General features: G+C 45.8%; 2 protein-coding genes across 4 annotated transcripts; one reads left to right on the forward strand and one right to left on the reverse strand.

Annotated features, from left to right (window-relative positions):
• Positions 1 to 1,765: 1,765 nt before the first annotated feature.
• Positions 1,766 to 9,237, reverse strand: LOC138828930 (protein FAM221B-like). Of its 3 annotated transcripts, none has more exons than XM_070024965.1 (7): positions 9,010 to 9,237; positions 5,832 to 6,786; positions 5,552 to 5,689; positions 2,928 to 3,038; positions 2,546 to 2,743; positions 2,289 to 2,408; positions 1,766 to 1,939 (listed from the first exon to the last, which is right to left on the reverse strand). In XM_070024965.1, the coding sequence occupies exons 1-7, from the start codon at positions 9,037 to 9,039 to the stop codon at positions 1,902 to 1,904; spliced, it is 1,590 nt and encodes a 529-aa protein (XP_069881066.1). In that variant the 5' UTR covers positions 9,040 to 9,237; the 3' UTR covers positions 1,766 to 1,901. The 3 variants fall into 3 exon arrangements, with proteins under 3 accessions (XP_069881066.1, XP_069881067.1, XP_069881068.1); XM_070024966.1 differs by lacking the exon at positions 9,010 to 9,237 and adding an exon at positions 8,664 to 8,999; XM_070024967.1 differs by lacking the exon at positions 5,552 to 5,689 and having other exon boundaries at positions 9,010 to 9,236.
• A 208-nt stretch (positions 9,238 to 9,445) lies between these two features.
• On the forward strand, positions 9,446 to 24,347 carry LOC138828919 (post-GPI attachment to proteins factor 6-like). Its single transcript, XM_070024951.1, has 6 exons — positions 9,446 to 10,167; positions 14,902 to 15,091; positions 15,712 to 15,919; positions 21,874 to 22,007; positions 22,296 to 22,564; positions 23,148 to 24,347. The coding sequence occupies exons 1-6, from the start codon at positions 9,630 to 9,632 to the stop codon at positions 23,591 to 23,593; spliced, it is 1,785 nt and encodes a 594-aa protein (XP_069881052.1). The 5' UTR covers positions 9,446 to 9,629; the 3' UTR covers positions 23,594 to 24,347.
• The last annotated feature ends 50 nt before the right edge of the window (positions 24,348 to 24,397 follow it).

Below are 24,397 nucleotides of genomic sequence, written 5' to 3' on the forward strand. Positions count from 1 at the left end.
GGTTTTAGTCTGATCTTTAACACAAAGAATATTACCACTGTATCTCCTCCTCCATCATCATTGTCTTCTTCCCCCCTCCTTCCTCCTCCTCCTCCTTTTTTTTTTTTTTGTCAGTTGTGGGGCTTGAACTCTGGGCTTGAGTGCTGTCCCTACACTCTTCAGCTCAAGGCGAGCACTCTACTGCCTGAGCCACAGCGCCACTTCCCTCCTTCTTTTTCCCTGACATATAGGTGCTCCATAATTATTGAATAACATTTGGTGTTTGTCTCATTTCCTTTCATAATGTATAGAACTATGTGTAGAATATTTATTCTTCCACAATTCCAGTTTGTAATGGCAGCATACTATTTCATCATAGTAACTTCTGCTGTTGACTAGTTTATGTGGATGATTATCATAGTGCCTATAACCAGTATTAAGAAACTCTTTGCTTCTAGAATTAGTGTAACCTCTTTATATAGCTATATTACTGGGTTTTTTTTTAATCCTTTAAAGGGCAGACACTTGATCCTGTGATTTTTTCCCAAAGGATCCTGGAAGTCCTGTTTACTTACCTTCTCTTACCTTCTCGCACTCTAAGTGTGAGCAAATATAGGACAGCTTCTTCTTCATGTCCTAGAGGTTACAGTTCTCGGTTTGGGACACTAGAAGACCCTAATGCTGCTCGGGAGGACAAAAGACAGTGGAGCTGGAATCAAGAAGTGGAAGGAAACCAGCCTGAAGGATTAATGCAGTCAAAGCACTTTGAAACTGGTGATTTCTTGGGTTCCTATACAGAGCAGGAAGCATGGGTTATCTATTTTATACATCCCCTAACTGAGGCCCAAAGAGAGAAAGTTCTTCCCTAGAGTCACATAGCCCATCAGTGTTAAGGCTCTCCTCCCTACCCTCTGGATATTATCTGACTTCTTTCTTTTACTTTTCACCCAAGTTTCTTGAAGAGATTCCCTCTCACTAGGGTTGGCTTTTACCTCTGCTATACCAGTGTGAAGTGGTACTCAAATAATTTTTTTGGTGCTAGGGTTTGAACTCAGAAGTTTGTGCTTGTAGGCAGGCACTTTATCACTTGAACCAGCCCTTTTTTCTCTGGTTTGCTTTTTGCTTAGGTTAGCCTGGATGGTGATCCTCCTATTTATGCTTTGTTCTGTAGTTAGGATGAGAAATGTGCATTCCACCACACTCAGCTTGGTTGTGCTTTGCCTTTTAAAATGTCTTGTGAATGGTTTTGCTCAGGCTGGCTTAGAACTGTGATCCTCCCAATCTCAACTTCCCATGCCGCTAGGATGACAGGTATGAATCATTGCACCTAGCTATTCATTGACATAGGGTTTTGTGAATATTTTGCCTGGGATAGCCTCAAATTGTGATCCTTCTGATCTCTCTGTCTCCTAAGTAGCTAGTAAAACAGACATGGCACCCAGTTCCTAAAGACACTAATTGAAAAATTCTGAAGACTTTAGGTCTTTATCTTGCTAGAGGATGAGTTACATTTGACCTAACTGCTTACTACTCTATCCTTCTTAAAACACCCTCCCTCTTTGGCTTTCTCTTATTTAAGAAAGTGTTTCATTGTATAATTTAGGCTGGCCTGGAACTTGCTATGTAGCCAAGGCTGGCTTTGAACTCACAATCCTCTCATCCTCCCAAGTGTTTGGATTACAAGAGTGTGTCCCTGTGCCCTGCTCCTCCTTGGCTTTCTTGAAGCCACTCTTCTGATAGCAGAGTCAGCAGCATGAATGTGGCCATGATGCAAGCAGATGTTTGGGTTCAGCTTTTATTCTGGTTGGTGCTGTGTCTTGTTTTCAATAAATGCAGACTATGAAGTCTTTTGGGTGAGTCTTGGCTCTCTTTGACTCATTCAGAGTCAGTGGCTTCCACATGATTCCTGATCTGAGGCAGCCTCAGAAAGCCCTGTGCCAGCTGTTGCTGCAATGTGTCCCTGAAGGAGGGAAGAAAAGAGGTGAAAGGATTAGGTATGGGGTCAGATGTGGGGCCAGGCAGAGGCTACAGGAGTGAGGGAGCACATGAACAGCAAAGTGGGAAGTGGGATGAGCAGAGAGCCCTTTGCATCTGAAGGGCTTCAAAGTCAGAGTTTCTGGGGATGACTTCATGGAGGACAAGCATCTGTCTAAAAGGTGTAACATTTGTTTCAAGGAATAAACACCAGTACAGGCATGAGACGTGGGCTGGAGAGGATGTAAGAGATTGGAAAGGACAGGTTAGCATGCCTTCTGCCTGGCCTTCTGACTAGATTGTGAGATAGTCCCTGTCTCATGTTGTTCTCTCACCGCGAGCCTTTTTTTTCCGTCGCTTCATCCCCTGAATTTCAAAGAAAGTCTCATGTTCTTCCCAGCGCCGGTCACAGGCCGCACAGAGGAAATTAGATTCAAAACTTTTGCAGCCACATCCTGAGACAAAAGTGCAGCTAAGGAGAGTCTAGAGATTCCACATAGGCTGCCACCATTCTCCTCTTTCCTTACCCACCACACACCCAAGTGCTCCCCATCCTCTTCCATCCCAACACACTCCTTTCACTAGAAATTACCACGAAATTTGCAGGGATGGGCCCCAGTGGCTGCATGCTCTTCATGGCTATGTTTACAACGACATTGGGCTCTCCAGGCTTTGGGGTCAAAGGTAGCCCGTCTTTTGAGCCAGAATTCACCCACCTCTTCTGGGCGTGATGGGATGAAGCAAAACATGAGACAGCGGCATTGGCTCTCAGAGCAAGGCACAATCATGTCTATGGAAGTGGGGGTGAGTGGTAGAATTAGACCGGCACCTGGTAGGGACCTACCTTCCTATGCCACCCCTCTCTCATACCAACACAAACACACACATTTCCACCTCCCATCCCTACTCCTGCACCCACATATGAGCTTGTAGAGTTGTCCCTCTACACTGGAAGCTGGTCTTTTATCATCTACCTGTGGTGATCTGGTGTTCTTTCAACAGGTGCCCACAAAAGCACTTAGACTCTTCACAAATCCTGAAACAGTCCCATAGGTAGTGGGGGCAGCGCCAGCCAACGTAGATTCCTAGGGACGGGACAGAGGGATCGGGTAACAGGGAAAAGTGACAAAGAGAAAGATCTTAAGTTCCCTTCCGAAAGAAGTTCTGACCTCTCCTTTGGGGTGAGGGACACACTTCTATACTTGGGATAGTTGTCTCTACCTTGGAGTCCTTAGTCTTATCCCTTATACTTTTTTGTCCTGTATATTCTCTCTCTCTCTCTCTCTCTCTCTCTCTCTCTCTCTCTCTCTCTCTCTCTCTCTCTCTCTCTCTCTCTCTCTCTCTCTCTCTCTCTCTCTCTCTTTCTCTCTTTCTCTCTCTCTGTCTCTCTCTCTCTCTCCCTCCTTCCCTCCTTCCCTTACTTTTTCTCTCCCTCCCTCCTTCCCTCCCTCCCTCCCACCCTTCCTTCCTTTTTTTTTTGTACCAGTTCTGGGGCCTGATCTCAGGCCCTAGGCACTGTCCCTGGACTTTTTTTGTTCAAAGTTTATGCTATACCACTTGTGTCACAGTTCCACTTCTGGATTTTTACTGGTTAAATGGCATGTATTTTCCTGCTCACCCTGGTTTCAAAACACAATCCTCAGATCTCAGCCTCCTGTATAGCTAGGGTAACAGGCATGAGCCCCTGATGCCTGGCTCCTCAATTCTTATGTGTCTGCCGTTCCCTTTCAATTCCAGAATCCATTCTCTGTCAGCCAGTCAGAGATGACTGAAGGTATTTTTTAGTTTCTAAGCAGAAAGATTATAGGTGAAATCTTGTTTGAAGATGAACATGAATATCACTGAGTTCTGACTATGAGGTTTCTCATATTCTCCTCTCTCTTCATTAGAACCCAACTTTTCTTGAGGTGTCTCTATGGTAAGGAAGAGGGAAGCTGAGTGGCCAGGTATGTAGTAGAGATGGGACTCTGCCTAAGAGAATAATTAGTGAAGAACTCTGGAAGAGGAGGAAGATGTTGAGTATTACTGGTGCCAAGAAGTAGGAGGAATTCTTTGCCTTACTTCATGTACTTCATGTTCACACCTGTACATCCCTTCTGTGTTTCCAGTGCTTCCGAACGAATGCCCTGAAGAAGGCTGCCTGCAGTGCTCCAAAGGTTAGAAGGAAAGGGGCAGGCCAAAAATTTAAGTTACTAAGCATAGAAAGAAGCACAGGCAGGTAAGTGAGGTAAGTAATCCTGTGCCCAGGCACTATCAGGAAACTACAATCCTCTAGAGCCTGGATTCTGCTGTGGGGGCTAACACTGTCTGCCATCATGCCCATTCTCCCCTGGAGGAAAGGGTATGCTATGTAAACATGGCAAGAAAACCAGACAGTAGATCCCACTCAGATTTTCCTATTCTCCATGAGAACAGAAAGGTATACCAACTTCTAGCCAAAAAAACTTCATGAGTCCCCATGGGTTAGGGACTCAGACTCAGCTGAAATGTTATCACTTCCAAAAATTGCCTTTATTCTCTGCCTGTAATCCTAACTACCCAGGAAGCTGAGACCTGAGAATTACAGTATGAAGTCAGTCCAGGCAGGAAAGTCTGTGAGACTCTTAATCACAGAAAAAGCTGGAAGTAGTGCTGTGGCTCAAGTGCTAGAGTGCTAACCTTGAGCAAAAGGAGCTCAGGGATAGTGTCCAGGTCCAGAGTTCAAGCCCCAGGGACTAGCAATAAAAAAAAAGTTAGACTCAAAATTATGAAACAAAATCAGACTTTCTTGGCATGTGGTAGAGAAAGGAAGAAATGGGGAAAGTAAATTACACAGAGGAATGATAAGTTGCTTTTATATTTTAGGATTTTTTGACATAGTTGTATTTTTGTCATAAAAAGAAAAGAAGTATGAAAGACCAAATTAATGTAACAATGTCTACTGAACTCAATCTAAGATTTCCCAGAATTGGTCACAAGTCAGGGTGGCCTTCTTACTGAGGTTAGTAATCTGAAGATAAGAAATCCAATAATGGATTCTCCAATATAGCACGGTATGTGTTTGGTTTTAATGGAACCTGACACTGATGGCTCCTGTCTATAATCCTAGCTACTCAGGAGGCTGAGTTCTAAAACAGCCCAGGCAGACATATCAGACAGACTCTTATTTCCAATTAATCTGCTAAAATCTAGAAGTGGAGGTGGTAGAGTGCTAGCCTTGAGAGAAATTCTACCAAAGGGAGAATATCAGACCAAAACTCCTAGAGAATTTCTAGGTTCTAGGTCATATCTGCTTTAGACATATCTGTTTTCTGTCAGTACTCTGGGGTCCTAGATCTGAGGTTGACCCTTTTGTTTTTATTTTTATTTTTAAAGCAATTTTAGTGTAGTTATATTTGTGTGCCTGGGCTTTATGTGAATGTCCCTACTTGTTTTTCCCCCAGACCCATCCTGATATTTCTTGGTCTGACTGCCTGCTCCCCTTCTAGATTCTAGGTAAATGGCTTGGTAATTTTCCTAATGGGAAACACTCTATTGAAGGGACAGGTTCCTGGGTCCTGTTGGACTGGAAGATATCCATGAGCCTGCTACAGGCCTCTGAAAGGCCATGTGGGCTCACCTGTCTGAATGGAATTCAAAGCTTCACTCTTCTCCCATTGGAAAAGATGGTTCAATGGAGCACCAAACTGCTCACTTGTCTTAACCATATCCATAAGCTCTTCTTGATTAGTAGGGATTACTGGAAGGCTTGTATAACCTGGGAAGGGAGGGGCTGAGTAACTAGGGGGAAATGAGGAGACCCTAAAACTAAGAGGAGGAGCCATGTCCAAGAGCAACACAGGCCTCTCCTTGTAGGACAAGGCAAGGACAAAGAAAATAAGGGAAAAGGTAGTAATTACTGTTAGTTCCTTTCTTCTCCTTCTTCTTGTCTAGTTGGAGTTCAGGCAGTGATGCATAAGAAATTATGTCACTAGTATCCACAGTCTGCTCGTCTGGGCTTGCCTCTTCCTTTTGCGTTGAAACTATGTCTGTGCGCGTTGAAGCTAAGTCTGTGTGCACCTCGGCTGAAAGTTCTGAAATGGAATCCTTTGTAAGGAGCTCAAATTCAGAGGTCCAGCTGGACCTCCTACTTTGTGGGACTTCACTGGAAGGAATCTCAGGAAAGAAGTCTTTCTTCCAGGCACCAACAGAAAACACAGAGACACTGCCTGGTGATGTGGACTGAGAAGGTGGGTGCTTTTGGGGGACCCTAGAGGTGTGAGTCTCAGAGGTAGGGGCCTCCAAAGAGATCTCAGAGGCAGACCTTGGATCTACAGTGGTATCAGAGAGGAAGGATTTCAAAAAGTTTTGAGAGGTTTCGGATGTTAACACTGTCTGCGAAGTAGTTGTCACCAAAGGTGAGTCAGAAGCATGTGGTTCTATAGGGAACTTGAAAGTGTATGGCACCAAAGGAGTATCCGAGATAGAGGGCTTCAAAAAGCTTTTAGAGGCCCGGGATGTTACCAGGGTCTTGGAAGAGGTTTGCACTAAAGGAAATTCATGACCATATGGCTCTGAGAAGACCTGGGAAACAGATGGGAACTCAGACATGGGAGGGTCTGAAGGAGTTTCAAAGACAGAAGGTTCCAAGGAACTCTCAGAGACATAATTCCTGAAACGAGTCTGGGAAGATGGTGTCAAAAGGTCTTCAGAGGCCTGGGGTTCTTCTGAAGGTGTCTGAGGAATGGAAGGCACCGAGGGGAGTTCAGAGGTAGAGAGCGGCTGTAAGTCTTCAGTAGAGGGATCCTTCGAAGAGGGGTGTTCATTTGCACCCATGATGGCATGAGGTTCTTCTGGGACCTTGGTTGCTTCCATCTAGTGGTAAAATAGGGTATAGGCTTCATTAGATTGAGATTGGAGGATCGGCAAATCATGGCAGAGCCCAGGATTGACAGGGGGTTACGGGATTAGAATAAATTGTTTAGTGCACTTGAGACAAAAGAGGGAAGCAAGAAAGGTTCTGAATCTTTGGGAGTGATGCCAGGAGAGTTGCTTATGTGCTCATACCTCATGTGGCATGTGGCAGTGGGTTGTTGGAGCAATAGAACATAAAAATTAAAAGGCTGAAGTAGAATCCGATCAGTAGATGGAAGCAGAGGACTGTGTCCCAGGAGGCAGCTTAAACATAGTTGCCTGCCCAGTCCCAAGTGCTGGGGTTCTGAGCATGACTTCATACCTTGAAAGCCAGACTATGGAGTTCCAGAGACTGGGACTATCAGGTCCAAGCTGGGGTTGACTTCTGAGTGTGAGCGAATGTTACAGTAAATAAGGCAGGACCTTATGTACAGTTTGATTTTTGTCTAGGAACTACATATACCCTCCCTTGCTGATCCCATCTATGTTCAAAGCTCCAGTTACTTTCAGTTATATGCTGCTGACTTTTTTTTTTTTTTTTTTTGGTCCGGTCGTGGGGCCTGAACTCTGGGCCTGGGCGCTGTCCCTCAGCTCTTCAGCTCAAGGCTAGCACTCTACCCTTTGAGCCACAGTGCCACTTCTGGCTTTTTTCTTTTTGCTTATATGGTGCTGAGGAATCGAACCCAGGGCCTCAGGCATGCAAGGCAAGCACTCTACCACTGAGCCACCTTCCCAGCCCTTATGCTGCTGACTTCTAAGTCTGTATTTCTAGCTCAGATCTTTTTAGAACCTCATACTTTGCACTGATACCAAGCTTCCTGCTAGACATTTCTAACTAATATACAACAGGCATCGAAACTGAACTCTGGGAATTATCCTGGTCTATTCCATCTCCCATAGACAAAGAACTAAGGACTGTATTTCCAGTCTTCCTAAGTATTCATCAAATACATTCTATTCTCTTCTTTCTCTTCAATTTTTTTTATGTTTTCATTATCTCCTGCCAAGTTGTTTTCAAACAACCCCTCCACTATTATATCCAGTATATTAATCTATTCACCAATACTATTATTCATTTATATGGTAAGAGCTAGGTCACGTTGAGTTTGAGAGGAAGGGAGGTTAACAGTGACAATAAAAATGAATTGATGTGGCACTAGAATAAATCTGGGGTGCTGAGGGTGAAGGAGTATGCCTAATTTATCTTGGAAGAATATCCCAAAAATTAACTTCTTCCTGACCCAGTCAAGGGTCAAGTGACTCAAGTTAAATGATTAAGTCTAAATCTCTTGGCCTTGAAATTTTACAGTTTGTCCCCCCCTCCTCACCAAGCACTCTATCACTGATCTGCATCCCAGCCTTTGTTGTTGTTTTTTTTTTTTTTGAGACAAGAACAAAGGTTAAGACAAAGTCTCACTAGCTAGCTCAGGCTGGACTTGAACTCAAGATCTTCTTTGCCTCTATCTTCTGAGTGCTGGGATTACATGTGAACACCACATCATCCAACAGGGTTTGTCATCATTTGCAACACTACGGTCCTAACTTTCTGTGGTCCCTACAACCCCTGTCCTCTAGAGACACTAGGTATATCACTTCTTAAACTCTTTAGAGCCTTTCCAAAGGAAAAGGACAACAGGAGAATAACCAGAGACAGTAAAAGGGAAATGTGACCTAAAAGGTGGAGTACCGGTTGGGAGGAGAGAAAAGGGAAAGGAGGAAAGAATTAGGTAAGGGTGAGGATAAGGATGGAAAGTAGAGAATGGGGGAGGGTCAGAAAGTGTTAGGAAGAAGGAGGAGTTGAAGGCTTGGAGAGGGAGAGTCACTGGAAACCTTCATACCTCAGGTCTTGGCTTGGTTGTTAAAAAGTCCTTGGGTCAGGTCAAGATCTTGCCATAGGTTGGAGGGGAGGAAAATATTGGTCCCAAGGAAGGAAATGCTCTTGATGTGGATGAGCTCCACCGCAAACCCTGAAGTGATGGGCCTTGCTTGGAAGTATTTGTGAAGACTTGGATATCCCTAGGCTTGGGCCACGGAAATCGGCCTGACTGGGGGCGGGAAGTGGGGAGGGGGTGGAAGGTAAGGGACAGGGAAGGAGAGCTGTAAGGGAGAAGGTCAAGAGGGGTCTGGGGATGATGGAGGAAGGGGTTTACTGAAGCTTCTAGAACTCATGCCAGGAACTCATACCAGGGCAACGCGAACGCTAGAAGTCTCCATGGTAACAGCACTGGGGTCACCTCCCAAGTGAGTGAGTTTTCCGGAGGGGGCTGCTCCATGGAGCCGGTCGGGTGTCGAGCGAGTCTCTGGGTGGGATTCGTGGATACTGTGGGTACGCCCCTGGGGAGTCTGGTTCTGTGAAGATCTCTGTAGGGTTCCTATACGATATGGAGGGCACACAGTGGGGGCTGTGAGGACCACCGTGGTGTTCGGGACTCCGCGGTGCGGAGGACAGGGTCTCAGCTGGGACTGGGGCGGAGCCTATCCTCGAAGCCCAGCAGAACTAAGTTAGGACCAATAGAATAGAGCAGGGGGCGGGCTTTGCCGAGAGAGCCCAATTGTATTGAGCAGGAGGCGGGACGCCATAGGACGTCAGGCAGAGGCCGCCGCCGCCGCGGGGCCTGGTTGTCGCCGGTTCAGCGCAGCCCGGAGTCGACCAGGCCTGAACTCCTCCCCAGGTCCCGGCCCCCGGCCCGAGGCCCTCGAGGACACCGGAGGCCATCCCCCGGGAAGGGGTGGGGAGCGGAGCCGCGAGTCAGCTCAGCGAGCGCCCCTCGCTGGCCTGTCCGGCCCCGCCCCCGCCCCGGGCCATGGCCCAGCCCTTGTCCCGGCCCCTTGTCCTATCCCTTTCCCAGCGTTGGCCTCCGGCCCCGCCCTCGTCCCTCTTCCTAAATTGGCCTCAGCCCCAGCCTGGGCCCCAGGGAATGCCAACGTCCAGGGCCCAATCCAGCCCCCCCCTCAGGTCCCAGTCCCTGCCCCAGACTTGGCCCCTAGCCTCACCTCCGCCCTCGTTCCACTCCCTGTCCCAAATCCCAGTCCACTCTCCGTCCCCACCCCATTCTCAGCGGTTGCCTAAGCCCCTGCCCCAGTGCCGGCCCTTACTTGAGTCGTTGTCACAGCCCCTGCCTCCATCACACTCCCTGCCCTTGTTTAAGCCTGAGTACTCAGGCCAACCCTACTCATCGTCTCAACCTTTGCCCTCATCTCTGTGTTTACCCAAGTCTTTCCCACTGGCCCCCCGCCTCTCTCATACTCTACCCCTCTCCCAGCCTCGACTCAGGTCTGGGCTCCAGCTGCCATCAGTCCTATTGCTGCTGTTGCTGTTCTCTGTCCTTGGCCCCGGGGCTGGTGAGTGCAGAAGTAGTAAAGACTGAGATAATGATGGGGTTCCAGGCTGTGGGAGGTGTGGGCTACAGAGAGGTTCAGGAAAGGTGGGATCTGGGGAAGAACTGGGGGAGAGATACGGAGCAGAGATCTTATACAACACAGGAATTGGCATTGTGGAAAGAGTGGTACTGGGTCTGGGGCTCAGCAGGTGGCTATTGTCCTTAAGATAGTCTTCAAGGTTTTCTTTCCCGGTGTCTATCTTACCCCAGTTGACTCTAGCTTTTTTCAGGAGACTTTTGAAAGCTTTCCTGCTCTCAAAGTTTGGTAGAGGAGGGCATTAGAATATGGCTTAAACCTTTGGGTATAGCCCATACATTCAAACAGGGTTAAGCAAAGAGTTCTGAAGGTAACATATTGCAAAAGGTGGACATGGATTGTGTTTGTGTTGCATGCATGCATCCACATGCACACACACACACACACACACACACACACACACACACAGTACTAGTTCTTGAACTCAAGGCTGAACTTCTTAGCTCAAGGCTAGCACTCTACCACTTGAACCACACCCCCCATTTCCAGCTTTTTGGTGGTTATTTGGAAATAAGAGTTTCACAGGCTTTCCTTCTTCAGGCTGGTATTGAACCTGGATGGTCAGATTTTAGATTTCTGAGTAGCTAGAATTATAGGTATGAGCCACCAGCACCCCAGCTGGACATTTCTCCCCAAAGCTTGATTGGCTTAGGACTAATTCTTTATACTTTTAGAATAGGGTTAAAACTCAGAGTCCATTTTACAGATGGAAAAATGAAGTTCAGTGAGGGAGCAATTTGTTCAAGGTCATATTTACAAATGTCAGTGCTAGGGCTAGGAAGAAAAAAAGGTTTCCAGATTCCTCTCATATTAGTGGTCCCTCTCCTTCCCCACTGTAATTTATGCTTAATAGAAAACCAAATTCAAGTGGGTAAAAGTTCATAGCCCAACTTGTCTGTCCTTCAGACAAGAAACTTCCTGCTTAAACTGTTGCTCATTTTCCAGGCTTCAGTATAGGGTCACCATGATGCTTAAGAAGTCACCTGGCTAAGAAAGAGAGGCCCAACTTTTGAATGTGTGGAATGTAGAAGGAGGTAGGGGTCTTTGTTTAGGGGATGTATCATACAGATGGCCCCATCACAAATAGCCTTATTCTAGGCTTCTGACTACCCCCTTTGACTACCTCCTTTGACCCCCTTCTGACTACCACCTCTGTTGGGTGTCATTCTAACTAGGATGGCAGTAACAGCTAATAGAACATGTGGGGGTGGGATGGATCTATTGAACTTAGTGGGCTGGGCTTGACTATACAAGCTTGAGATCAGTGCAACTGAGAGGTCACAACTGCAGAGATGTTTGGGTGCTTCTCTACCTGTGTATAATAGGTGTCTACAGGAATGTTGGCAAAGTGCAATGTATGGACTTGCTTATGTGTTGGTGGGTGAAGGCACATGTATACTATATGGGGCATATATATGTCCTGAGAACCTATGTTATTTTATGAGGGTCAGGGGACATATTATAGCCCTATGAACATTTCTTTTCAGCTCTGCCCTGCTCCTTTTACAGACAGATCACTGAAGTGTTATCTTCATAAGTGGTGGTTCTTAGTTTGAAGGCAGTGTTGAGGGCCCATCTCCATGGTGTGGGTTCTGTGTTGATTACAGCAAGTGGAAAGTTGGGAATTAGCAGAGGAAGCAGGTAAATCAGTAAGTCAAATTTTCACTTTTGTTAAGGGGAGTTTATAGTATTTAGCCTGATTAATGACTTCCATCCCTACCAGCATAGCATTTTTTCTTTTTTAAAATTATGTTTATTAAAATTTTTATGGTTATTATAAAGGCTACATATAGAGGAGTTACAGTTACATAAGTCAGTACATTGCTTTCTGGACAGTGTCACCCCCTTCCCTCGCTCTCTCCCAGTTTTTTTTTTTTTTAATTTTATTAGCCCATTGAGCAAGTACTGAGCTGGGTAGTAGAAATGTATAACGGATAGCCTTAGAGTATACAAAACAGGAAGTTGTGGATAAAAATAGAATTTCAGAGAAGCAGGTTTGATGTTTCATGACGAACTGTAATGAAATTAGGAAAGATAATCATATAGACCCAACTGCTGGTGGGGCTACTCTTAATGCTGTTTATAGACAATGCGTTGGCAGCTGTGGCCTGGTATTTGGGTTCTCTGTGACCTAGTGCTGATGATGAGTTTTGTCTGAGGAGAAACTGGCAGTGCCATAGAACTATCATAGCATAAAGCTTCATAAATGCTTAGTATTTGCTTCAATCTCATTCGGAAATGGAAGTTACTTCTTGGGTCTCTTGGTCTCAACCCTGATCTTGGGTTTTCCTGTTGGACTTAGTTAACTGGTTGATAACTCAAACATGCTTTACCTTTCTTAGAAATTAACTTTTCTCCTAGTGCCAGCAGGAGCAGGGCCAGTTTCAGCCTCTCTCTCTCTCTCTCTCTCTCTGTATTTGTGTGTGTATGTGTATGTGTGCATGGTGCTGGTGGTGGGGGTGAATCACCTGAGCTGCTTCATAGAAGGGACACAAGGACAGGTTAATATGAGCTTGGCTAGGGCCTTGCTCATGCTTCCTCTAAGATACAAGCCTTATTCAAACTGCAAATCAAAACTTGAGGTAGATAGGGCTGTGGACACTTACGTCAAGCATCTGTCCTTCCCCTTTGTACTTCTAGGTTCCTCCCAGCATCCCTAGCTGTTAACTCACTCCTTTTCCCTGACAATCTATTCTGTGATCTCTACAACCTCTGGCCGCTTGGGGAATGGCTTAGCCAGTTCCCCAAATTTCCAGGTCCTGCCAAGGATTTTGAAACCCAAGGTGTTTTGTGTTTTTCAATCACTGTTTCCCAAACACTTTAGCTTCTGTTCACAGTTAATGTCTAGATCTGCAGGGAGCAACTGATGTTTTCTTAACAGCAGCTACACGAGATGACCCATCCCAGCTTTGAGAAGGAGCAGCCCTTTTGTAATTCCAGCAGAGGGCACCCCAGAGCTCTTATTTCCCCGTAACAATAGTATCCAAGGCTGTTCAGGGACTGGCCTGCTTCCCAATTGTCAAAGCCAGTGCTTTTAAGTACTCTGCTGTCTTATCTATCATATCAGTTAGTCCATTGCCCTTGATCTTTCTCAGATGCATCTCCATTGTTCTCTGCTATGCTGAGCCTTTCTGGATTTCTAGGCAGTATTCCCTCAGCTTGTTAGTTAGCAGGGCTTCCTTGCTGACAGTTGAGACTAATGTGGTTGCCACTAGAAAGACTAGTCATTGGTTAACTGTAGCCTTTTAGGATGAGCCAATCTAAGGCTTGTCCACTGTATGAGGTATCTCTCTTGAGCATGAGTCCCGAAGTTGCCCCAATTTACTGTGACCAACCTTAATCAGCATTCTTATCTTTGGCTGTTGACCTTTTGCAGATGCTTCTTTAAGTTGAATAGCAAGCAGTCCATTTTGGGTGTAATGTCTCCTATCTCAAGAGATAGAGGTTATCACACTAGGTAAGCCTTTATAAGTATTTTCAGCCTGGCTGAAAACTCTCCATTCAGCCTCCCTTCCAGGTTCCTATTCTGACCTGTAGACACTCACATTCCCCACCTTCTCATCTGTCCTTGAGGCATGCTTCTGGGATCTGAAGTCCCTGGGGCTTTATTCTGGGAGACCTTGCCTGCTTTGGGGGGATCTCTTCTACTCAGCTGAACATCTTGCTTTCCTTCATTACCATAGTAATCCTGGTTCCTATGAGTTTGCCTGCCGTCATGACTTTCCTATTCACCTTGGCTGTGTTCCTGACAACTATGATTAGGTATCTTGGCATTTCTGTTAGAGATGACCACTTCCTCCCCACCTCCCAACCTCTGAATATTCTCAAGTGATCTGAGATTCTACTGGGTCACCATGTGTCTGCCTCATAGGGCCTTCCTCTGGGAAAATGTCCTAGCTGTTCATTTTGACCCTGGAGGTTCTGATGACTCTCTTCCTGCGCACTCTCATGGTGGCCTGCCAGTCCTGCTCTTGCCTCTGCTACCCAAGCAGGCCCCTTGCAGGCCTTACCACACCTCCCTTCCCCTCTCCTGGCCTAAGTCAGTATACAGACAGCTCTTGTGAAATTTCTGAGGTTTTTTTTTTTTTTTTTTTAACTGCTTCTGACCACCCGGGAACAGAAAGGGGAGAAAATAAACAAGGAAGTTACACAGTTCTATGTCACCTCCCAAGCCCCACAGGTGGAGTTCAAGCCTGTCCAGCGGCTTAAGAGCCCATGCCAACACACACACACACACACACACACACACACACACACACACACACACACACACACACACACACTCTCTCTCTCTCTCTCTCTCTCTCTCTCTCTCTCTCTCTCTCTCTCTCTCTGTTTTTGTTAAGCTTGGCAAGAAGAGAACAATGGCATCTAAGTGAGGGGGCAGCTAAGAGTAGAAGGTCATATAAAAGGCCCTGTTTTTGATTCCTCAGTTTAGGTTTCAGCCTCAGTTACCATACCCATAAGATGAGTTTAGTTTGTTTTTGTTTTTTTAAACGAAGTCTCTGTAAGGACTAAGCTTTGCCTAGGGCAGCATAAGACCAGGTTCCTAGGAGAGTGCTGTGAATTGATGCTGTTGGTGAGGGAGACTGGCATGCCTCTTGCCTAATGAAATGCCTTCTGTCCTGCCTTCCTCCTTCTCTTTCTCCTGCTTCCTAGGAGGCCTTTTCCTGACGGATTACTCCACCTGCTCACCTCGAAAGCTGAGTCCTTTCCGCTCATTTGCCAGCACTGAACTCTTCCACTTCCATGTTCCAGAGGACACGTTCCTGGCGGTTTGGAACCTCATCATCTTCAAGGAGCAGGGGGGGACCTTTGGGGACCACTGCCCAGACCAAAGTGTGACTGTGTGAGTGTCTGAGTTACCTCTCTAGCCCCATTTCTAATCCTGGCCACTTCCAAAATCTGAATTGTGATGTGATACACATGCCCCCCCCATCTATCTTCTGACCCCAACTTTGGCCCTTAACCATTTAATTTTGGAATGAAGTATGACTGAGAACTGAGTGTGGACCATGACCTCTGTTATCTGACTACTTCCTGACTTCTGTTTAACAGTATGAGTGTCTGAGCTAATCTCTTGACTCTTACGGCTTTTTTTGGTTGTGTGTGTGTGTGTGTGTGCACACATGTGTGTGTGTGCACACGTGCCTATACTGAGGCTTGAACTCAGAGCTTCAAGCTCTTAGCTTTTTCCATTCAAGATTTGTGCTCTTCCCCTTAAACCAAACCCCTATTTCCAAATTTTTGCTGGTTAATTGGAGATAAGACTATTGTGGATTTTTCTGCCTGAGTTGGCTTCAAATTATGATCCTCAGATTTCAGACTCCTAACTAGCTAGGATTACTGGTGTGAGCCTCTGGCACCTGACTTATTTTACTGCTGTTGAGTAACGATTCTTTCTTTTCTCCCTTTTCTACCTCCCACCCTACTGCCTGTTTTCCTCCTCTCCAAATTCTTGCCTCCCAGGTATTTCCGGTCAGGAGCACCCCCTGTTATCAATCCCCTGCACACACACTTTCCAGGGGACACAGCTGTGCCTGGGGTTTTCTCACTGACCCTCAGCTGGACGCTGCCCAACCGCACCTCAGGCATCTTTAATGTCAGCAGCCCTTTACCTGGGGACTGGTTCTTGGCTGCCCACCTTCCCCAGGCCCATGGCCACATCTCTGTCAAGGTGGGTTAATGCTGTAAGGGGCAGGAGGGGTCAAAGCTGCTTCTCCATCTGCTGGATTTCCCCCACAGGTTACCTGGCATATCAGTACTGGGGCAGGCAGTTGGAGGCCAGCAAGTCATCTGGTGAATGGTCTGCATCAGAAGGCCTTGGAACCTTAAGAGAACTTAGTAGTTACATGGTAGCTGAAGGTAAAGTCCAGAGTCTAGAATCAGGCTCTGGCACTGGAGAGTAGTGTCCTGCCCTGATGGAGGGAGCCAGGGTTACTTTAAGGTGGTCAGGAGCTAACCAGGGATTGGTTGAATCGTCTGTACAAACCCAGAACTACTCTTGTTCTACATTTTGATTAATAATTACAGGCCACAACCCTGTCTATAGTGCATATGGAAGTGTATTCTTTTTCTGTCATAATTTCAGACAGTTCCCCCAACTCTGGAATACCGGTTAAAAGGAAGCCATGGGCAGCTGGTGTCCTTTCTGACTGTTGCCTTCCTTTCCTTTGAATATCAGCACTGAATTCAAAGAACAAAGACTGCTAAAGTCTAGAAAAGGCAGGTTATTGTGGTTTAGAGGACAAGGGAATGCCAGTGTTTTCCTGTCATTCTTGTATGATAGATAGACTGGGCTTCCTCCTTGTAGTGAAGGGATCTATAAGTTTCTAATTCTTGTTCATTGAAGGAGAGGTAGGATGTGATAAGGTGGCCACATACATTGGGCCCTGAGGTTAGGGTGAAGGGACTGAGCACGAGCAGAATAAGGATGAAAGAACAGGACATTATAGAGCGAGAAAGCTAGTGAGGTTTGGGCATTGAGAATTGAGAGGGGCAGAAATTTCCAACCAGGTGAATATTGGACTCAAATATCTCTCAAGGTTGAGTTCCTTGAAGTGTGGGACTCTTTTTGTGACAGACCCACCTTCTTTCATTGGAGTCCAGTGTTCAGAACAGGTATTAATAATGAGCTGAGAATCACATGGCAACAAGTTCCCTGGCCCTGCTGTTTGTAGGTATATAAATGAGGGCTGAGGTAGTCTCAGGATAGGCTTACATTTCTTTCTTTTTTTTTTTTTTTGTCACTTGTGGAGCTTGAACTCAGGGCCTAGATGCTGTTCCTGAGCTCTTTTGCTCAAGGCTAGCACTCTACCACTTTGACCCACAGCTCCACTTGCAGTTTTTGAGTTGCTAATTGGAGATAAAGTCTCACGGGGACTTTTCTGCCTGGTCTGGCTCCTCAGATCTTAGCCTCCTGAGTAGCTAGGAATACAGGTGTGAACCACTGACACCCAGCTAAGGCTTGCATTTCTTGAGAGTAATGTATAAGAAGGCCTGGCAGTCCTCTGGATGAGATATGCTGACAGCTCATCTGGAAGAGGCTCTGGGTTATAGGTAGGCTTTGACTGGCATTAGAGATAAGTATTATTCTGCTGGGATGGATCCCTTCATAGGACTTTGACCAAGTTTCATGGGTTCTGCCCTTCATCCCCTGATCCTTGATGTACTTTGTGAGAGCTGACATCGATAATCCTCCATCCCATCTCCAGTTAGTCACCATCTTTCTAGGTAAGCAGGAAGTACCTAGAGCCTGGGACAATGGGGAATAAGAACATGATTTGAAATGCCCAGACAAAAGGGAGTTAGGTAGCAAGAAAAGAATGAGGTCTGACATGCATCTGGGCATAACAAGTGAGGCGTAGGGGACTTAATACTGCAACTGATGCCCCTGCTAGTAATGCTCCCTGGGAGGCAGTGAGACAGGGAGAAGAGGACACAGTTTTACCTTGTGTATGAGTGGCAGCTGGTCTGGATACCAAGTAGACTTGTTCTAGAGGCAAGGATCTTGTGTATGCCTTTTCTAAGAATTTGATTACATTCTGGAATCTTATGTGAGCTGCTAAGGATCCTTAAGGTCTCCAGAATGGCCAATTTCCCAATTCAAACCTGAAAATTCATTGTCTAGGACATTTCTCTATCTTCTCTATTTCATCTTCTGTGAACCATAGTCTTAACTTCCTGTGAGGATTGGAAAACACAGGAAGTTATGTGGGTTCCAGGGTGGCCTTGGTCGGGGCCTGAAGAAGTCCAGTGATAAGAGTTCAGTTCTAGGACCCTTCTCAATTTGGGGGATGATCTCAGATATTCCCTTAACTTTTTGCATTTTAGCACCTGAATTGTACTAGGTCTCAGGTTGGGTGCTGAAAAAACTGAAGTGAATAAGTTGTATATTAGTGAGATACAGGGTATTTGAAGAGGATGACAAAGAGAAGGCTAACAGCTTGGTTAGGAGGTAAGGCTCAAGGGTCAGGACATAGGGAAAGGTATTTTAGGTGGTGAGAGTAGCATGGGCCAAAGCTCAGAATGCAGAGCTGGATTTATTTAGTGTTGGGTAGGTAAAGGAGATGGAGTGGACAGAACCTAGGGTATAGAAGGCCTAGAAGTTTGAACTGTCTGGAGACTGGTCGCCTGGAAAGGCTATAAAAAGGAAGCAGCTTACTTGGTCCGGGCCAATCTCCTAAACTCCAGTTCCATGTGCTAGACCCTGAGTCTGCATTATTCAATACATACTCTTAGCATTTAGCACAGAGCATGATACATAGTAGGGTTTGGCAATTTTTTTTGCCCTTTTTGTCACCTTTTCAAACTCATAATGTCTCAAACTGATCCCATTTATCCTCTTGTTCTTGTCCCTTCTTTCCTATCAACTGATTCTTTCTTGTCCCCCTGTCCTCCATCTCCTTGCCTTTCCTGCCTTAGAACATGTGTTCATTCTATGGCGCCCAGTTGCCAGCCTGCTTTGAGTGGCTGGCTATTGGGTTGTGAATACCAGCTGGCACCCAAATGGCTCATAAGTAGAAAGTTCTCCCAAACGGCTGGGCACAGGTCTTCCTCGAAGGCCTCTTCTTTCCAGTCTAAGATTCAAATGTAAATAAAGCAGGTAAAATGGTGAAAATGTTTGGAAGGAAAGCAAAGAAGCAGATGGTATAGAAGACTGGATTCTGTTCAGTCTGTTAACTAGGACCAAGCATGACTCAATGGTGATGCAGCTGAAGTGATTAAAATCTGCTAACGGTGCCTCTTCTGCTTTTCCTCCTCCTAAGTTATTTTATTTATATTTCAAATAGGTAATATATGCACCTGGTACAACATTCGAAAGGTACAAAAGACATGCAGTGAAAAGTAAGTCTTCCTCTTCCCTTCTCCTTCCAGTTCCCAATCCTTCCCCAGCATTATCTAGTAACTGGCTTTTAAATTTACTTATTTATTTGGTACTGGGGATTGAACCCAGGGTCTCATTCTTGCTAGGCAAGTAGTCTACCACTTGAACTATATTCCCAGCCCAACCAGATCTTTATATTTATCTTTACTTCTTGATCGTTATCCTCTTCTCTTTTGTGATAGTATATCACATCTTGCCTCTCTTTTGCCTACCATCCTCTTCTCTGTCTTGATCTATTATAGTGATGTTAGGTCCTGGAAAAATTCCATTTATTTTTTCCAATCTCTTGTTGTATCTAGCACAATTGTTTTAAATACTGTCTGTGAGTTAATGCCTTCTAAGAGTAGTCAGCTAGGCCTAATTTCTTTTAGTCTCAACTTTATATTCAACTGCTTATTTGTTATTTCTAATTAGCTGTTTAAGAAATGTCTCAAGCTTAGTATTTGTAAATCAAAGTTAAAAAAAATCTGATTCTCATTTTACTTCTCCTAATCTGAGCTTCTTTCTCTGGTTATTTTCTTTCATTAAATGTCATTGTCATCCACCAAGCTGTTCAAACCTCAAATTTAGGTGTCATCCTTGATTCCTATTTTCACTTTATCTCCCCACAACCAATCCATAAAGAAAAAGTCTTGTTGCCCCTACTTCTAAAAGAGCATGCCGTGAATGTGTCTACTTCTGTCTACTTCCACTTTCAGTACATATTCCCTCAGCTTTCTCCTGGGCCACCATTGTAACCTCCTAAATGATCTTCCTGCTTCCACTCCTGCCCCTGTAGACTTTCCATTTCCAGCACCTTCTCTGGTGCTGACTGTGGGCCTGTTGGTTATGGGTGATTCACAGAGAGGAGACCAAGTGTTTTTGGGCATGCCACTTTAAAGAAACTCAGCCCACCCATATGAGATGCAGAATCTATCTATCTTGTCTTTCCATTTCAGGATCTTTCAGACTCTTACACTCAGTTTGGATTCTGTGTTAGTGGCTTGTAAGAACCTGATTTCTGTTGACTTTTCCCAACCCCACTGCAGCTTCACTGCAGTTCTTCACCTTCCCTGGTCTTCCCTCCATACTGAGGGGACTGGATATGTGAGTGGTACAGTTGAAGGAAGGAGCACATTTTTATCAGAGAGGTCACATGTCCTGATTGCTTATTTGAAAACCAGAAGAAAGAAAAATATACAGCAGTATTTTTTTCTCTGAACTGTCTGACAAGGAAATGGACCATCTCCTGAGCATATATCTTTATCCTTGGTACTCATTTACTGTGATTATTTTACAATCCTGACTTAGGAGATGGGGGTGGGGTGTCACTGAAATGCCTTATGAAGAGTGTTTCTGATCATTAGGGACAAAATAGTCTTTTGTTGACACCAAAGATGAGGACATCTGTTCTGGATATCAGAGAGAAATTTCTGAGCATCTCCCTTGGTTCAAGAGCTCTCTGAAGGTACTGTCTTTTGCAATTCAACAGCACTTACTTTATGCTAGTGGTGTGCTAGGCACTGAGCATGCATTGATGAAGAGGCACAGAAACATTTCACACAGATGGTAATGAGAGCTTCTGGCCTGAATCTATCATGGCCCCCTTCCAGCCTCCTAGAGCTTTGCTGGAAGTCAGTGCCTTGGGCTGGCTGTTCTTGGCATGAAATGCAGTAGGATGTCAGGGCTTGGATCTTTTGTCCCAGAACAAGGCTTGGAGGTATGTCTTGGGAAGAGTAACAACACAAGTGAGTCATACCCTCTAGGTTATATTGGGTCAGCAAAAGACTATTTTGTCCAGAAGGTTAGAAAAACCTAATTAGATCCTGGTGCCCCTTGACTGACATGGGACTTCAATGGCTGTAAGTACCATGAAACAGGAATGATAACAAATGGGACTGTGCACATGGAAGAGTGATGGGGCTCTATAGGCTGCAGAAGGGGCTAGGGAATTTGTTCAGGATGAGAGAAAACAGGAGATGTGATCTTGTCCTCTACTGGCAGAAGATACAGTGTGAGGCTGAAGAGCAGGTTGTATCTGTGGACTTCAAGGGCAGAGTAATGGGAGGGGGGTAAGAAATGACAGGTTTGGGTTTCACAAAGGTCAGAATAATCCCCAGCTTGATTGATTCATTATTGATTCATTTATTTGGCAAACATTCATTGTGAGTTGTGCATACTATGTTAGGCCTATATCAGGAGAACAAAAATAAAATAAGACAGAGTTCTTATTCTCAAGTTGCTAATAGTCTGGAGATTGAGAGCTCATTCATGGCTCTCACTGTTGGGATAGAGCAGAGGCTTGACCAGCACATGTGAAGGGGCAAGTTGAGGAATAAAGATAAAGATTCAGATTGGCTAGTGGTTAGTAGGGTTGTATTAGAGGCCTTGAAGGAGCTTTCCATTGTCCACAACAGAGCCAGTGTTCTGGTTGGGGGATTAGAGCTGTTTGAGATTACTGTGAGTTGGGGCTGGCCAGCCATGCTCAGGAGGGAAAGTTGGACTGGGAGAAGGTAATGATGAGCAGCATCTGATTGTCATCTGGGTCTGGTCATCGAGCACTGAGGATCACAGCAGATCTTGCAGACCCAGGTAGGTGGGAAGTGATCAGAAAGGACTACTCAGAGCTCAGAGAGACCATAGTCAGAGCCCTGGGAGAGGCCAGAGGGGTTTCTTTTGGATTAATCTAGCAAGTTCTTACTAGCACTGGTTTAGTAGCACCCTTGCTATCCTCCGACCTCCTGTCATCCTTGGTTTTGTCTCAGGGTCTCCAGGATGAATGTCAGTACCTTCTTCAGCCACAGCTGATCATCAGGCGTTTGCTGGATGTTGCTGTGTTGGTTCCTGGCCGTCCCTCAGAGCAAACCCTTTCTCTCCACAATCACTCAGCCCTGTACAAGTAAGTTGAACAAATCTGGCTCCTCTGGTTGTAAGTAGGTGGCAAGGGGGCTCTTTTGGCTTCTTAGCCACCTGCCTGGTTCTGCTCTCCCTGCAGCCAAACTAAGCTTCTTGGGTGACCCAGTGCCCTAGGGTGGGTTGGATTCCCACCACAGAAAAGACCTGAAAAGGCTCTATGTTCCTCTGTGTCCTCTAATCCATCTCTGCTCCTTCATCCTTTTGTTTACCTCTTTCTGGTATCCCTCTCATTTCTCTGCCTTTTCTTGCCCCCAACCTCTCCTCTGCCCAGGGTCTTTGTGCCCAGCTTTACTTACAGGGTTTCAGCACAGCTGGTGTGTGTGGGGAGCCGAGCGGTATCTACCTGCCCCCTGACATTGCGCCTACGTCCCAAGGCCCCACCCCTGCACAACTCAAGCTCTGTGGCCTGTGGAGGTGCCTCAGTATGCCAGCTGGAGTTAGCACTGCCTCCCTGGGGACACTGGGTCTATGTGCGTGTGGAGACACCATCCCGTGGCCCCAGTAGGACTGTCCGCTTCCAGCTGGTTGTGCGGTTGCAAGGTCAGAACCCCTACATCTACCCTAATCACCCAGACTGTGCAGACATCTATAGCTGGGAGGTGACCCAGGTGGCCCTCTGCCATGTCCCTACAGTCTCCCCTGTTTCACCCAGGCTCCTTCATACTTCTGGAGGTCACTCCTTCCTAGAATTCTAAGTCACTGAGGAGCCTTCTGATTGTTTTTCTGCATCTGATTCTAATGAGAGAGAGACTCATTATCTGCCCCTCTCCGGTGTACACTGAATCTATATTGTATATATTTTTCTTGTGTTAATCTCTTAGTTTCCTGAGGTAGATAGGACAAGGACATAGTCCTTGCCCCAAACCCATGGGAATCAATGAGACAGTCTGTCACATTTAGTTTTATCTGTTTCAACAGCATTTTTACAGCTCCTCGGAAGGGACATTTGATCTCGATTTCCTCCAATATAACATACTATTAGCTGGAGCCACTAGGAAACCCTTGTACCTTATCCTGTGACCCTAGATGCCCCACACTCTCAAGGAATGTGGCATGCGAGTTCTCACCTCCTGTTCTTTGTTATATCCCATCTCACTTTGTTCTGTTTTCCTCTGCTTCACAGAGTGCCCACAGCCCAGCCTATCCCGAGCCCTGGTCCCTGGAGCTGCCATGAACATGCCTCAGTCCCTGGGCAACCAGCAACTGCCTCCCGAGCTACCATCCCTGGGGACCCCAGTAGAGGGACCTGGGACCACATCTCCACCTGAACACTGCTGGCCTGTGCGCCCGACTCTACGCAATGAGCTAGATACCTTCTCTGTCCACTTCTACATCTTCTTTGGCCCCAGTGTGGCCCTTCCACCTGAGCGCCCAGCTGTGTTTGCCCTGCGGCTGTTGCCAGTGCTCGACAGTGGAGGTGTCCTCAGCCTGGAGCTCCAGCTCAATGTGGTACTCTGTGAAGAGTGGGGTGGTTGCCCTGTGGGGGAGCCTAAAGGAGAAGGTGTCAGGGGTACGAGGGCTTTTATCTCCTCCAGAAAGCCTGTCCAGGGTGTTTCTCTCTATTTGTAAAATTAGGGACCAAGTCTCAGTCCAGTTTTGGTTGACAAGCTCACTCCATATTGCTCGCTATGAGTGGGATGGAGCTATTTAAAGCAACTCAGAGTAGTCCTGGTCCTGGTGTTCCCACACACATGCACAGGGCTTCTCTCAGGGGTGATTGTTCACTTTTTCTTGTTTCTCTTCTGCAATGAGGGGTCATCATTTCTTGAGGCCATGAAGTTTGTGTTTGGACAGTTTCTATTACTAAGGGTATTTTTGAGGTGCCATTGAAACCTACTTCCATGAACGTTTACCCACTGATCTTTGTTTTGTCCAGTAAATACTCTTCTTAAAAATAATTAACAGACTTTTTTTTTGATAGTACCAGGTTTTGAATTTAGTCTTATACTTGCTAGACAGGTGTTACCACTGAACCACACTTCTAGTCCCCCCCTCTCGCTTTTGTTTTTTGCTAGTTCTTTTCAGGAATATTTTTCAGGTTATTTTGCTTCCCACTTGGGCTTGTATTTAGATGTCTATTTTAGGCTGCCTATAGCTGTTTGGAACCCAACCCAACCACACCATTGCATTCAGATTTTTTTAGTTGAGATGGAATCTTGAATTTTCAGTCTGGGCTGGCCTTGAACCTGATTTTAAACCACAACCTGCCCATTCTCTGCTTCTCAGGTAGCTAGGATTATAGGCATGAGCCATTGATACCCAACATAGACTTCCTTTTTTGAAGTTTTAACTTTATAGAAACCTGAGCAGAACATGCAGCCTTCTCGTATGCCTCTCTCTTCCTGAAGTTTCTTTTAATGACATCTTGCCTTA

The sequence above is a fragment of the Dipodomys merriami genome, unplaced genomic scaffold (assembly GCF_024711535.1).
Source record: "Dipodomys merriami isolate MVZ:Mamm:240054 unplaced genomic scaffold, mDipMer1.0.p SCAF_1682, whole genome shotgun sequence".
In the NCBI taxonomy this organism is placed as follows: domain Eukaryota; kingdom Metazoa; phylum Chordata; class Mammalia; order Rodentia; family Heteromyidae; genus Dipodomys; species Dipodomys merriami.